Source organism: Fukomys damarensis, unplaced genomic scaffold (assembly GCF_012274545.1).
Source record: "Fukomys damarensis isolate Sample0158 unplaced genomic scaffold, DMR_v1.0_HiC HiC_scaffold_13, whole genome shotgun sequence".
Classification (NCBI taxonomy): domain Eukaryota; kingdom Metazoa; phylum Chordata; class Mammalia; order Rodentia; family Bathyergidae; genus Fukomys; species Fukomys damarensis.
The window spans coordinates 10539625-10554199 of NW_022900925.1; the positions used below are offsets into that span (position 1 = coordinate 10539625).

A 14575-nucleotide genomic window follows, 5' to 3' on the forward strand; every position below is an offset into this window, starting at 1 on the left:
CTATGTAGTTGAGACTGACCTGGAACTCACTGACCCAGGCTGGTCTCGAACTCACAGTGATCCTCCTGCCTCAGCCTCCCGAGTGCTGGGATTACAGGCGTGCACCACTGAAATATTTTTTAATGGTAGCAAAGTTTTATTAAAAGAAAGGAAAAGAAACAGGATCTACAGAGTGAGTTTGGGCGAAGTAAAAGTAGGAAAAGAATTACACACTACAGCGAGAAGGTGGGCCATCATCCAAGAGAAAAAGAACACAATGGCAAAAACTCAATGTGGACTATCATTTTGCATCACCCACTGCTGAGGCTTATGATCTAGGCCATCTTATAAAAAACCTACTCAACTTTTTTCAAGAAGTCCACCTACAGGGCTTTGGGAACTGTTCTGCACACGTGTCCTGGGATTTTGTAATTATAAGTCGCACCTAATTCCCCATCCAGCTTTGCCATTCCCTAATCTCCTGTATCATTTCCCCCTGAGAGACACACATAATCCCATATTTCTTTGTGGGGAGCTGAGGGAATGAAAGTCTCTGCCTTCTATAGCTACTTCCAGCTGGAGGGGGCTATAGAACAGGTTATTACCTACTGGGGAGCATGTGCTCTCAAACTGTCTTGGAGTGTTGTGGCTCACTCGCAGGGTTGAAGAAAAATTGTGTCAGAAGGCAATGAGTATATGTGCTGCCAAAGTGAGCACACAGACCACAATGAGAAGGGTTAGTGACCATTGAGCTGTCCGTTTGATCAGAGAAAGTAACTTTACCATTATCATGGGGATGTAGAGCCCAAATATGAAGAGCAGGTCAGATTACCATGCTGCTTGTGGAGGACAAAGTATGGCAGAGAGGAAGGTTAGATAAATTATCAAGAGCCTGAGAGCCATAGCCTTAGCAAGATCACCCATATAAGGGATTTAATTAAAAACAGGAGCCTCAGTGCAGGTGCCCATTTAAACTGTGGTGAATTAGGGTCGTTAGTGACTATGTAGTTGTACCCAGAGCAATACTGGAATCTTGCTTTCTGAAGAGAAACCTTAGGTCTTCCAGCGGTTCTGAGGAATAGCTTTTTTCTATGTCCTTTGAAAATTCTAGTGACATTTCCCACGTAGAATTTTTACAGCCTGTCACTGCATTCCTTCAGGAAGGACCAGAATGGTTCTTCAGGAACTGGGAATGGGTCTTGAGGGGCTGTAAAACTTCCCTTCTTGCCTTCCTGTCAGCCCTTTGATTTCCCAAAGAGACTTCTGACATATCTCTTTGGGATCCCTTGCAATGAATGACAGCAACCTGCTTGGAAAGATGGATTGCTTCTAGGACAGTGATGGTGAACCTATGGCGTGCATGCTGCAGTCAGCTGTTATTACTGAAAGCTCTAAAAGATTCACCATCACTGCTCTAGGAGTTTAGAATTTCCTAATTCTGCTTTATAGATAGATGATTCCTTATTAGTTAGCAAGTCCTTTTCTTCTTGGGCTCCTAAGTGGATATGTAGCACCAAAAAGACGTATTTCTAGAGGATGTTGGCCTTGATGACCTGTTGCAGACTGGCAACTGCACATCCTGCCTTTTGATGTCCTTCTTGGACAAAGCTACTTCCACCAGTGAACCGCACCTCTTCAGGATTTTGGAGAAACAGGTCACTGATGTCTTACCTTCTTGCATAGGTCTAGGAGATCACTTGTTCACAGAGGATTAACTTCTGGGCCTGTAAGCATCAAAGAGGCAGAATTAGCAGTAGTGTAAGTCTTTATATAATCCAGGAGTGTCTAAGGGCATGGCCTTATATTTGGCAAGCCATTCACCTGTTAACCACAAGTAACCTTTGGCCTCAGGAATTGCTCTGACCTCATAGGGAGTCTTCCTGTTTTTCTGTCCTAAAGATAGTTTCGCAGCTTCCTCCATTAACATGGCTGTAGCCGCTGTTGTCCTCAGACAGGGTGATCATCCAACAGTCTAACATTTTGAAAAGTGTGCCACTGGACAGAGTTATTGGCTTAGCTTCTTGATCAAGACATGCAAAGCAATTCCTCTCCATTTTGATATGTACAAGAAGAAGGCTTTTCTTAAATCAGGTATTTTATACCATGCAGCAGGATCCACTTGTTGGCTAATTAGGTCAGTGAAACCTGATATAGTCAAACAAGTAAATTCACTTTTGCCTTTGCTACAATTTGAGAATCACCCCCAATTGTGGGAGTAGATCTCTTTCTAGCATGACAGTAGGACACTATGGGACAATCGAAAACTCAGGGGTAAACATTTGGCCTTAAGATAACATGTCAGAGCTGGAGTAAAGAATCTCTGACTAGGGGTTCCCTCAATCCCAACTACAGCTAGAGATCTAGAGGAGGATTTTCCAGAAGAGGAAGTCAAAACAGAGTGAAATAATTGAATTGGTTTACCCATGAAGTCCTGTGTTACCCAGGGTACTCATAGGAGTTGGTAATATCCACAGACAGGGGCATTATAGGATCTCTTGGGCCTCTTCAGGTCAGAAAAACAAGGATTTGGGCTGGCCTAGCTCTTCTCTGGGAGTTGAGACAGTCAATCCAGTGCCATGAGTCAGATACACTGGCTGCCTCACACTCAGAGAGAGCCCAGACAGTGCCTTAGTGCAATCACATGCCCAGTGTCCAGATTTCTTGCTCTTAAAACAGGAAACACAGTTGTCCTTGGGTTTTCCCTTAGATGATTTCCCTTGGTAAATTTAAAGCATGCCAATTGCAACAACTATAATTCTAGATTTTCTTTTTTGACTTCCCTCCAGATCCTGATTGTTAAACACAGGAAAGACCATGTCCAGCAATTGGGTAGGAGGTGTCTGGAGTCCCTTCTGAAGTTGCTTCATTAAACAGGTGGGTGGGACCCATATCCTCCTGAGAGACAAATGGAGATCCAAAGACAGGATTATCCAAAATATCTCTATTTTCCCCTAGGGGTCACTCTAAAATCACATTTTTTTGAGCTTTTCCTTAGATGAAAGGTCACAAAAGCCAAAACAGAAAGGACTGTATTTCACTTTCTATGTTTTAAGTAGAAACCTTTTAACTGAAAAATAGTCTCATCCTTTGAATTGCCATCCCATACCCATTTCTTGCCACTTCTTAGTTCATATTGAACCCAAACTATATAGTAGATAAGCTTTTTATGTGGTAGGGTCAAAACTTTCCCACTTACCATGGATACCACCTACTGGCAAAATCAATGGGATTTGACACCACTAGTAAAAACTTTGGTGCTTTGTTTAAGGCAGTAGAGATGAAAACTTCTTTTTTAAGAAAAAAAAAATTAAAACTCCTAATAATAAGGACAGTTCTATCTTTGACTCACAGTCACCTGAATTAAGATTTACAAACTGTTATTTTGTTCTGCTCAGGCCATCAGGCATATGTTTCTAAATTACCTGCCTTTTGTTAGAAGAAACAAGGAAAGAAAGCAAATGTGGTGGATCCAAAATGGGTGGCAGTCACATGAGAAGACAAGATGGCTGCCAATCAAGTGATGAGATAAGGTGATGACCTTGACTAAGATAGCAGCATCCTGAGAAGGAAACAACCATCTAAGAGAAAACTGCAGATCAGACTTTGAGTACAAAAAGGAATGAATTGGCATAGGCAGTTACTCAGGCAAGCTACCAAGTTACCAATAGCTATTTTCCCCCAAAAGAATGAGAAATCTGAGCAAAGTACCACAAAGATCAGAGACATGAGGCCAAAAGGGCATACATACCATACTCTAGGTCATACACATGGTGCCTGAATGATCTGTTCTGCAACTGGCTGGGAAAAGCCAAGTTTATCACATTCGTGTGTGGATGAGCTGACATTCGGAGAGAGAAATAGCAGCAGCTAGTTGGGAGAGATTTCATCTGTGAGTGGATGGGCTAACACCAGGGGAGATTAGCAGTTAAATGGGAAAGGAATTAGGCTCATATGGGTTTTGGAGAAGGGGCTATAATCATAAGGAATGTTTATGACTTGGATGCCCAAGGATGGTCTGCTCAGGTGTGTAAACAATTTTTGGATTTGAGTCAGGGGAGTTGTATACTTTGTTTTGAGTCCATTTGTCTTATTTGCCGAGAAGGTGCTGTTTGCTGAAAGCTGTCTGTTTGCTTTGTCCTTTCGATTTAGCCCAGGCCTGACGAAGCCTACCCTCTCCTAATTGTCAAGTATTCAAAAATTAACTATAGTCACCAGGATGTACAATACTTTCTTGGATTTATTCCTCTTACATAATTGAAACTTTGTGTCTCTTGCCTATCTCCCTAACATTCCATAGCCAATTTCTGTTTCGTTCTTTCCATGAGTTTGACTTTTTAGGTACCATATGTAAGAGAGAACACACAGTATTTGTTTTTCTGTGCCTGGTTTATTTCACCTACTGTCATATATCTTCCAGTTTCATACATGTTGTTACAAGATTTCCTCATTTTTTCAGGCTAGATAGTAGTCCATACTATTTCCTTTATCTATTCATCCACCAGTGAACACATGGGTTCATTCCATTTCTTGTTTTTCATAAATGATGCTGTAATAAACATGGAAGTGTAGATGTATCCATGACTTTGAATATATAGTCAGAAAAGGATTGCTGGGTAACATGACAGTTCTATTTTTAACTTTTTAAGGAGCCTCTGTATTGTTCCATAATAGCTGTACTAATTTATATTCTCACCAACAATGTACAAAGTTTCCCTTTTCTCCATGTTCTCATCACACTTGTTAATGTTTGTCTTCTTGTTAACAGCCAATTTTTGATATCTTGTGGTTTTAATTTAATTTCCCTAATGATTGATAATCACTTTTTGATACATCTGTTGGCAAATTTGTATATCTTCTTTTGAGAAGTGCCTATTTACATCTCTTGCCCATTTTTTAATTGGGTTGTTTTCTTACTGAGAAATTTGAGTTTCTTGTATATTTTGAATATTAACCCTCTTATCAAATATATAGTTTATAAATATATTTCCTATTGCATGTGTTGTCTCTTCACTTTGGTATTTCCTTTACTCTGCAAAAGCTTATCAGTCTGACACAATCTTATTTGTCTATTCTTGGTTTTGTTCCCTATACTTGGAGGATCAAAACGAAAAAAATTTTAAAAATCCTCATGGAGACAAATGCCATAGTGCTTTCCCTCATGTTTTCTTCTTGTAGATTCATAGTTTCAGGTCTTATTTTTCCATTTGGGGTTGATTTTTGCATACACTGTGAGATGAAGGTTAGTATTCTTCTGGATATGGATATCCAGCTTTCTTGGTGCCATTTATTAAAGAGGGTATCCTTGCCTTGTAGTATGTTTTTGGCATATTTGTTGAAAATCAATTGGCTATAAATGTGTGGCTTATTGTGGACCTTCTGTTCTGTTTTCAGCAGATCTGTACCATCTTACATTCCCACCTGTAATATGTAAGGATTTCAATTTCTCCACATTTTCACCAATGCTTACTATTTTCTGTTTTTATTTTAAAATTGTGACCATCACAGTGGGCGTGAAGTGGGATCTCAATGCGATTTTGACATTCATTTTCAGAATAATTATTGAACATACTTTATATGCATGTTAGATATTTGTGTACTTCTTTGGAGAAATGCCTCTTCACACATTTTGCCCATCTTTCAATTGGGTTATTTCATTACTGATGATGAATTTTCAGAGTTCTTTATATATATATTTTGAATATTATTTCATTATCAGATGTATGATTTGCAAATGTCTTCTATTCTTTGAATTTCTTGTACTTTTTTTATAATGTCCTTTAATGCACAAAAGTTTAAAATTCTGAATAAGTCCAACGTTTCTACTTTTTTCTTGTGTTTCCTTGTACTTGGTGTGATATTAAGAAGCTGCTACTATATCTAAAGTTATTAAGAGTGCCATTCTGGTTTCATCTAAGAATTTTGGTTTTAGATAAACTTAGATCTTTGATCCACTTAAAATTGTCTTTTGTGTATGTGTAATGTAAAGATTCAGCTTGGTTCTTTTATACATACCTCTCCAGGTTTTCAAAGCAATATTGTTGTTCAAAAGATTGGCCTTTATTCATTGAATAGTCTTGACACTCTGCTTGAAAATCAATTTAGATATATGTGAGGATATTTTTCTGAGTTCTGCATTCTGTTCCATTGGTTTATATGTCCATGCCAGTTCTGTACTTTTTGGGTTACTATAAACTTGCAGACTAAAAGGTGTGAATTATCCAACTTTTCTTCTTTTCCAAAACTATTTTCTTTTGGGTGGGGATGCTATTCTGGGTCCCTTAAAATTTCATATGAATTTCAGAATGGATTTTTCTATTTCTTAAAAAAAAAAACACCCCTACGGTTTTAATAAGGAATTGCACTGAACCTGTTATTTCTTTGGGTACAGTGCTACCTGTCTTGGTCTGTTTGTACTGCTATAACAAAATTGAGACTGAATAATTTGCAAAGAAGCTTTGGTGTCTGCTGAGAGGTGCTTTTTACTTTCAAGATGGTATCCTGTTTATTAGTTGTCCAGAGACTATAGATGAATTGGCTTCACGTTGTTCTCTAACATTCCCTCAAGACCTTTGATAAGGAATCTAATTCCATCCATAAGGGCTCCCCTTTATGACTTAATCATTTCTTAAAGGCGCCATCTCTCAGTACTGTCATTGGTTATTAAATTTCAACCCATGAGTTTAGGGGCAAACAAAACATAATGGCATCTTAAAAATTCCAAGCCTTACAATTGACAAACACAGGATGTCTTTCTACTTATTTAGGTCTTCTTTTACTTCTTTCAGTAATGCTTTGTGGCTTTATGTGCAAAGTCTCTCATGTCTTCGGATAAATTTACTCTAAATATTTTACTATTTTTATTCTATTCTAAATGGAATTGTTTTTAAATTTCCTTTTTATATCATTAGTGTATATAAATACAAGTCTTTTTGCATGTTGATTTTATACACTGCCATTTTGTAAAGACACACTTTGCAGAGACTACCATGTATTTTGTATCCTGATCTGAAAATTAAGAAAAGTGAATACATTTCCCATCTTAGTTACTTTCTCTCATTGCTGAGACAAAATTCACTCAAAATTAAAGGAAGAAATGTTTATTTGGCTCACAATTTGTAGAGGTTTCAGGTCATAGTTGTTCAGCTCCAAATAAGGGTGGCATGTCAGAGAGGCATCACAGAAGACAAGTAGGAGCAGAACAAGCAACAGGTGACCAGAGACAAGACCACAGCTCTTTCTGTCAGTTCTATCTTTCCCTGAGGGCAAGTAGTACTCACACTCTTAAACCTATCATTGTGAATCAATCCCAGCATCATGTTTTTGATCCCAGTAGCACAAACACTAGATCCAGCCTCCTCAAAGCCCCACCTATGATTGCATGAGGCTTTAGTGGGGCATCTAGACACAAGCCATAACATTCCCCCTACTCTTTTATGATGGATATACATTAAACTTTTGCCCTAATAGTCTGAGTCCAGAGCCCTACTACTTTATATCTATTGTGTACTTTATTTCAACTATTTAATATTTTTAATAATATTGTACTTGATTCTTTGTTAAACTTTCTGATGTTCACTTGAAAACATCTTCATTTATTATGTCAAGGCCTATTTATGATGCTAACTCTAACTTTGTGGTTGATGTGTTCTAATAATTCTGCTTCAGATGGAATGTGTTGTATATTCAGTTTGTTTTGCTTTTACACAGGAATTATATTCCTCAAGTATTTGGTTATTTTGGCTTTTGAGATTATGTTACTCTGGGTGTATAAACTACTCTATTGAAGGGCTGTCCTAATTTCTTTCTTGTTGCTGGGAAAATATACTGGACACCCAAATTAAAAAATGTAATGATTTATTTTAGTTCACAGTTTGTAGACATTTCTTCAGGAAATCAGCTTGAAACTGCACCGAGAAGGCTTTAAAATATTATTGAATTGGCTTATAATTTGGCTATTGATTAAAACTGAGTCAATCCAAGACTTATGTATAACTTGCTGAGTGAGCCTTCATCTGGTGTATGGAGACAGAATTCCTGATGTCAACAACAGAGATTTCAATGATCAATGAGTTTGTGATGTCTCTAATAGCAAGATGACACTACAGCTAAAATATTATAACTGTGTAGCCATTCTCCTAGATCAAACATTAGCTAAAGATAACACAAGTGGCTTGTTAACTGCTACCTGCAAGATAGCACAGGTGTGTTAGTAACTGTAACCCGTCCTTCATAAAAATGCAATCATTCCTCCCTTTCACAGCGTGTCTCATTCATGCCTTAAGTCCTGCTATTACTTACATCTGCCTTTATGCCAACTGCTAGGTTGTATGATCATAAATACTGACAAATCCAGATCTTGGGGTCTTAGCCAGGAAAGAGCTATGATCATGTGGTCTTAGAAGAGTGCCAAGATCATATCCTGCCCCAAGAAATAAAGAAATGCTTGTTCTTTATTCTTTGTGTTTTATATATCCTTTGTTCTTTCATCCTCTGCTGTACCCTCCATGGGATGATTGGCTGTCCCCTGATAACTGGTCAAGAATCACTCAATAGTTTTAGTCCATAGTTGGATGGATGCAAGGCAGCGTGGCATAGCAGAGGGGCATGCCAGCTCACGGTAGGGAGGGAAGGAAGCAGTGGGCCTTCCTTTCCTTTTTATCCCATCCAGGATGGTGGATAATGGGTCTTCCCATTATCCACACTCAGAACTGTGCTAAACCAATCAGTGGATTAATTTAGTTATCACACTTAATCCAATATCACACACTCATGATCCAGCCACTCCCAAAAGTCCCACATAGGAGTGCATCAAGCTTTGGGAGACATCTTAGTTATAAACCATAACAAGAGCAACAGGCAGAGATAAATTTATTCCAGTGGTATAAGTAAAAGAGAAGAGATAACTGCCAAGGCAGATAGTGCTATTAGCAATCATCAATGAAAACAGAAACACAGAGAATTCTCAACTTCCCTGCATTTTTCTTTAACAATATTTGTGTTTTAAGGGTAAGGAAATTATAAATTCATATATTCAGAAAGCTCGTCTATAACTGTCTCTATCACTTTATCTATCACAAAATGTTTTTATGTAGCATTACTATTGCCTTACAGACACGTCAACAGGGATCTTCACATTTGCTTCTGATTTCTGGCCTAAAGAGGAAATTAATGCTTGCCTCAAAATACAGCAAAGAAGAAGGATCAGATTGAAAGTCTCTCATCCAACTTCTCCTGGCATTGAAATCTCAGACTACTTTCCTGTTACCAGCTGCATCTACACATCATCTCTTCGCATGCACACACACACACACACACACACACACACACACACACACACATCGACCAAAAACCACTGTTATCAGCAGATCCCTCTGCTTCACTGGGCTCAGTCAAATAGAACTGTCATTTGGCTTCAGGAGTCTTAAGGAAACCCTTGAAGGAAATGTTGGCTGATACAAAACATTATTATTCTAGAAAAATATTTTTCTTTTATTCCTTGAAATCTGAATAAGAAAACAAGAAACTGCGTAAAGTCTTTTCTCTCATTTTTCCACACCACACAGAATCAACTTTATTACTTCATCAGATCTTTTTATGTATATATAAAGGATTATCATTTGGGAAATAGAAGTGGGTAAGAGAGACTAAAGGCCAAGGAACCATAGGACTGGATGGACATTAAGATAGGGCAAATATGAAAGATTCCAGTTCCCAACGTGCAATAGGAACAATCATTGTGTGATCCCCAGAGTTGTGTGATGGACAATTCTGGACACCACAACTGTACAGCTTTGGGTGCAGTCTGTCCACCAGAGGTTTGTAAGAAGGTCAAGAATACTTGAAAGCATGTAGAGACAGTGAGCTTTGGGGTTGAGAGGCCAAGCTTCTTAGATGGTCACACTGTTTTCCACCTTGCTGGGTTGAAGGTACTCATACGGCAGGTCCAGCTGTGCATTCCGGATCTCAATCTCCTTGTCCATGGTAGCCAGCTCCTCCTGGAATTGCTTCAGCACAGCCTGGGGCCCAGGATCTGAGAAATATTTCTCCTTATGCTGCCCCAGAGCTACCTAGAGTGGGGCCAAGATAGCTCAGAATTTGGGTTTCTCAGCCAAGAACACTGCCCCTCCTTCAAACTGCCCCACACCCTCCATGAACTAGGCATCTCCTTCTAACCATGACAGGTTGGTGTCTGCCAAGAAACTGGACAAAAGTCTTCTGCATACGGGCTTGTTGGAGATTAGGCAATGAGTCCACTACGTCCTTCTCTGTCACATCCTTGGAGGTGGGTGGGGGCTTCCGCATGGTGCATGGACCATTAGGGATCCAGGAGTACCAGTCCAGCTGAAGGTAGGACAGCCACACAGACTCTCAAGTTAATAGCCCAGACATTTGGACACACTCCCCCAGCCCATTTTCCACATCCCTGGACCCAGGGAACATAGGTTACCTGGCCAAGGTGGGCAGAAGCATGCTGACCAGTGCACGTGAAGATACACATGGTGAGAAAGTGACAGAGTTGAGCCCGGGACTCTAAGCACAGGGGGAACCTGGGTGAAATGAGGAGAGTGAGAAAACCCAAGACCAGGACAGGAGGCAGGCACGTCTAGACCAGGGGATGATATCTGGGGAGAAATAGAAGAACTTGGTGTGGTGGGCCTCTAGAGTCTATCATTCACACATAGTAAGCACTGAAACATGCATTTGGCAGCTATTGTTAAATGATAAGAACAAGTAAGAGAAAATGACTGATGAAATCATGCATCTGATTCCAGAGAAAGTTCATAGTGTGTGAGCAGAGAGAATGTTGTATGGGAAGATGAAGAAGGAGAGGAGCTGGAGAGATCAGGAGTGATTGTTAGGATTTTGTAAGCACTGGAGGATCAAAGAATACTCAGCATTTCAAGAGCGTCTGCTGATGTAGGAGAGGAGGATTGCTGACAGCTGGTGGGAGCTGAGATAAGGTCATGGTGGAGGATCCCTGCTTTACCCTCGGTCCTGGGCCCCCTGCAGTCCAATCTCAGTGATTTCTCTACACCACACCTGCAGCTCTGGGTCACACGTCACAGCTTCGTCACTCTTGTAGAAAAGCCCAACCATCCCATTCACATACCTGTTCCCAAGAAAAGAAGGAGCTCAGTGTCAGGCAGCCAATGTAGGACCTACAGTGCCCCCTCATTCTCTCCCTCTCTGTGTCACCCTCACCGACTGATGATTCCCCACAGCCTGAGGGCATCTTGTCCATAGAGACAAGATGTCACATCCAAGAGTCCACGGTCAGCCAGGTCATCGGGAGGACAGAAGGAACGATAAGTTAAATAAGACACAGCTCTCTGGAGAATGTCCACGTGGCCTCCACTACCTGTACTCACCACCTGAAAACAAACTAGGGTTAGTTAAACCATGTAAGAGTGAGAGAGTGAACCAGGAGGTTATTCAGTTGTGGGGCAGATCATGGAGAGGGCTTTGGTAGAAGACACAGAACTTGGGGGAGGACTGGGTAAGGGGAACCTCTTTGGAGTTCTTCTAACTTTGAATCCACCTCCCTCTTCACACATTCATTTCCATACCAGATCAAAAATTCCATATTCAGAGACAAGAGTACTCCGGGCCAAGGTGTTGATCTCCATGGTGTAGTTAAAGTGGGGGATCAGGAGCTGATTGTGAGGGAAAGAAATGGAACACAAATAAGAGATCTCAGAACCCAAAATGGAAGGATAAATTAAAGCACCGGTCACATGAAGAAAAAAGAGAAGGGAGAGGGTGAGTGTTGCTGAGGGGTAAGATTGGGGAGAAAGAGCTGCAAAACTATTTCCTCAGGGTCTTCCAAGATCAGTTTTAGGAGTTCGCTTATTTGCACAGTCTCATACTCTGTGTCAGCATTATAGGCATTCCTGATCTCACATCACAAAATCAAGCAGGCTCTCGATGCCTGAGCCCACCCGCTTTGTGCTCCTGCACTTCCTTCCACCACTTCCACCGTACAAATATGCTCGACATCCCGTACCCTACAGAAGAAAACCTTTCTTGGCTCATTCCTCTTCAGCAGGCCTTTAATCTCAATTCCCCTTTCAAAAAGTCTTTCGAAACTCCTGTGTCACCTCTAATTCCTCACTGCAGATTCTGTTCAGCCCACACCAAGCAGGCTTCCACTGCCTGCCCTTCACGGAGATAGCCCTTGTCAGTGTATTCACCAGTGACTTCCATATTGACAAATGCAGACTCTAATTGTGTGATACCGATTCAAGGCATTTTAGACAGAAAACCATTCCTGCTCTTGGAATAATTTCTTCTCCTTGTTGTGATTCACATTTTTTTTTTTGTTTCCCCAAACCTCAATGGATGTCCCTTCCTTTGATCCTTTTCTTACTTCACTTTTCCACTCAATTTCTAAACATTGAGTAAACCTAGAATTACATGCAGGACCAAATGTTCTGCTATATCTACAAAGCCTACAAAACTTTATTTAGTGCAATGGCTTTAGATACTTCTATTTTCTGATAACTCTAAAATCAGTGTTGACCTCATCCAGACTTACCAGGCCCATATATCCTAGCTGCTCTGCTGACATTTCCAAATGGATTTCTGTAGGCACTGGAAACTCCACGTGGTCAAAATTGAGCATTTGCTTCTCTACACCAAGTAATATAATTCTCTCTCCTCCCTTCCTTGTCTGTGTCACCTTGCACTTCCTTCCCACCTTATACTCACCCTTACCTATACCTGATTTCATTCCTCACCTCTATATATTTCTCTGACTGCCATGTCCCCACCTCTTACTAGCTGCCTGACAACTTCCTCAGTCCTACTTTCAACTCCTTTGTGAAACCTCTTTCTCCACCTCATAGAAAATGTGTGCCTGGGTGTTTCCATAGCATATTCCTCTGTGTGTGTGTGTGTGTGTGTGTGTGTGTGTGTGTGTGCGCGCATGTGCACACGTGCGAGTGTGTAGATATAAACTAAGACTGCTCCCAACCTAACCCAATATACTACAATCTTAGACCCTGCAGAGAGTAGGCATGTGAAGTAGGAAATGTAGTCAGATGCCAAACGACGAAGTTTCCGAAATACCTTGTAGATGGGATGCAGGCTGGGCAAGCTCCTCATTGTGGCCACAGAAATAACCTCAGCCACCAGATGTCCCCTTAGCAGGTGGGACTGTAACTGGTGCACCTGGAAATCAGAACTACGGACCCATATTTTGGCCAGGAGCCAGGCCATGGGAGGATCTGAAGGCAGGAAGAGCAGAGGTGGAGGGCTTCCATGTCGAGGCGGTTGGAGCTACACAGGAGAGAGAATGGGAGCTGAAGACATGTGAGTCTAAGTCCCCAAAGGAGGTCAATACATGGGAAAAGATAACTGGGTGCTTTTACCTGAATGACCATAGGTAACAATTTCCCATCTGGCTGTAGCCTCAGCATGACCAAAGGGGCTGCCACATATTGCTGCTGAAAAATGATGACATTTGGCTTAATCCCATCCAGCAGGGAGAAATCAGCTTCAAACAGAGTTCCAGCCTGTAGGGACAGGAGCAGGAACAAAGAAAGATGTTGGAGTCACTTTCCCATTTGACAATGTGGATCTTTCCTCAATCCTTGCATGTAATTAGCAGAAGGAGGAACAAAGAAAGATGCTGGAGTCACTTCTGGATCTTCTTCCATTTGCCTAGGTGAATCTTTCCTCAGCCCCACCAAGTCCTCTGTTTTAAGTAACCATTACAAAGCAAAGCTCCAAGGCTAGGGATTTAGCTCTGTGGTTCCCCTGCCTGCCTTGCAAGCACAAGGACCTGAGTTAATTTCTGAGTTCTTTTCCCTGTATCAAAAAAACAACAACCACTGCAACAACAACAACAAAAAAACTGAATCCAAGGTTTAAGATTCAATTTCAAGCTCTGTGAGTTGAAGTTTCTGGTTTTCCACCATAAACTACCACTCCCAACCAATGTCTTCTCTCCTCTGCAGCATTACACAAATATCACAAAAGATATTTCTTTTAATTTTTCCCTTCCCGCAAAATAAGTCTAGCTATCTGAGGCTTATTTTCAGTCTTTCTTGTGGCTCCTCTACAGAAGCTTGAGTTGTGAAAGCTCAGGCTGAAATACATTTCACTAGAAAGGAAGAAATGAAGGTGGACAAGAAAGAGGGAGAAGAAAAGGAAATTCAGGGAAGATTGGTTGGATCACAGTTCTCAACTAGAGGTGATGTGTGCCCCCCCCATTTGGCAATGTCTAGAGACACTTTTGGTGTCACAACTGGGGGTGCTATTGGTATCTATACAGTTATAGCCAAGGATCAGTAGTAAAATCCTGTACTGCACACGACAGTGCCCTATAACAAAGAATTATCTGGTGCCAAAGTGGGGAAGTCTCCGGTGTTGGATCACAGTTCTCAACTAGAGGTGATGTGTGCCCCCCCCATTTGGCAATGTCTAGAGACACTTTTGGTGTCACAACTGGGGGTGCTATTGGTATCTATACAGTTATAGCCAAGGATCAGTAGTAAAATCCTGTACTGCACACGACAGTGCCCTATAACAAAGAATTATCTGGTGCCAAAGTGGGGAAGTCTCCGGTGAGGTAGAGGAGAATATAGAGGAGATG

At 40.9% G+C, this 14575-nt stretch overlaps 1 protein-coding gene across 1 annotated transcript in view; it reads right to left on the minus strand.

The window, feature by feature from the left end:
- Positions 1-9584: 9584 nt before the first annotated feature.
- The window catches only part of LOC104849363 (arachidonate 12-lipoxygenase, epidermal-type), a 7243-nt gene continuing 2252 nt past the window's right edge, over positions 9585-14575 (minus strand). Inside the window, exons 8-15 of the mRNA XM_010605766.2 lie at positions 13350-13493; positions 13048-13257; positions 11547-11633; positions 11182-11351; positions 10967-11089; positions 10427-10526; positions 10153-10320; positions 9585-10046 (exon numbers count right to left, since the gene is read on the minus strand). Of these exons, the coding sequence (XP_010604068.1) occupies positions 9867-10046; positions 10153-10320; positions 10427-10526; positions 10967-11089; positions 11182-11351; positions 11547-11633; positions 13048-13257; positions 13350-13493 (1182 nt within the window). The 3' untranslated portion in view covers positions 9585-9866. The remainder of the gene's footprint in view (positions 10047-10152; positions 10321-10426; positions 10527-10966; positions 11090-11181; positions 11352-11546; positions 11634-13047; positions 13258-13349; positions 13494-14575) is intronic.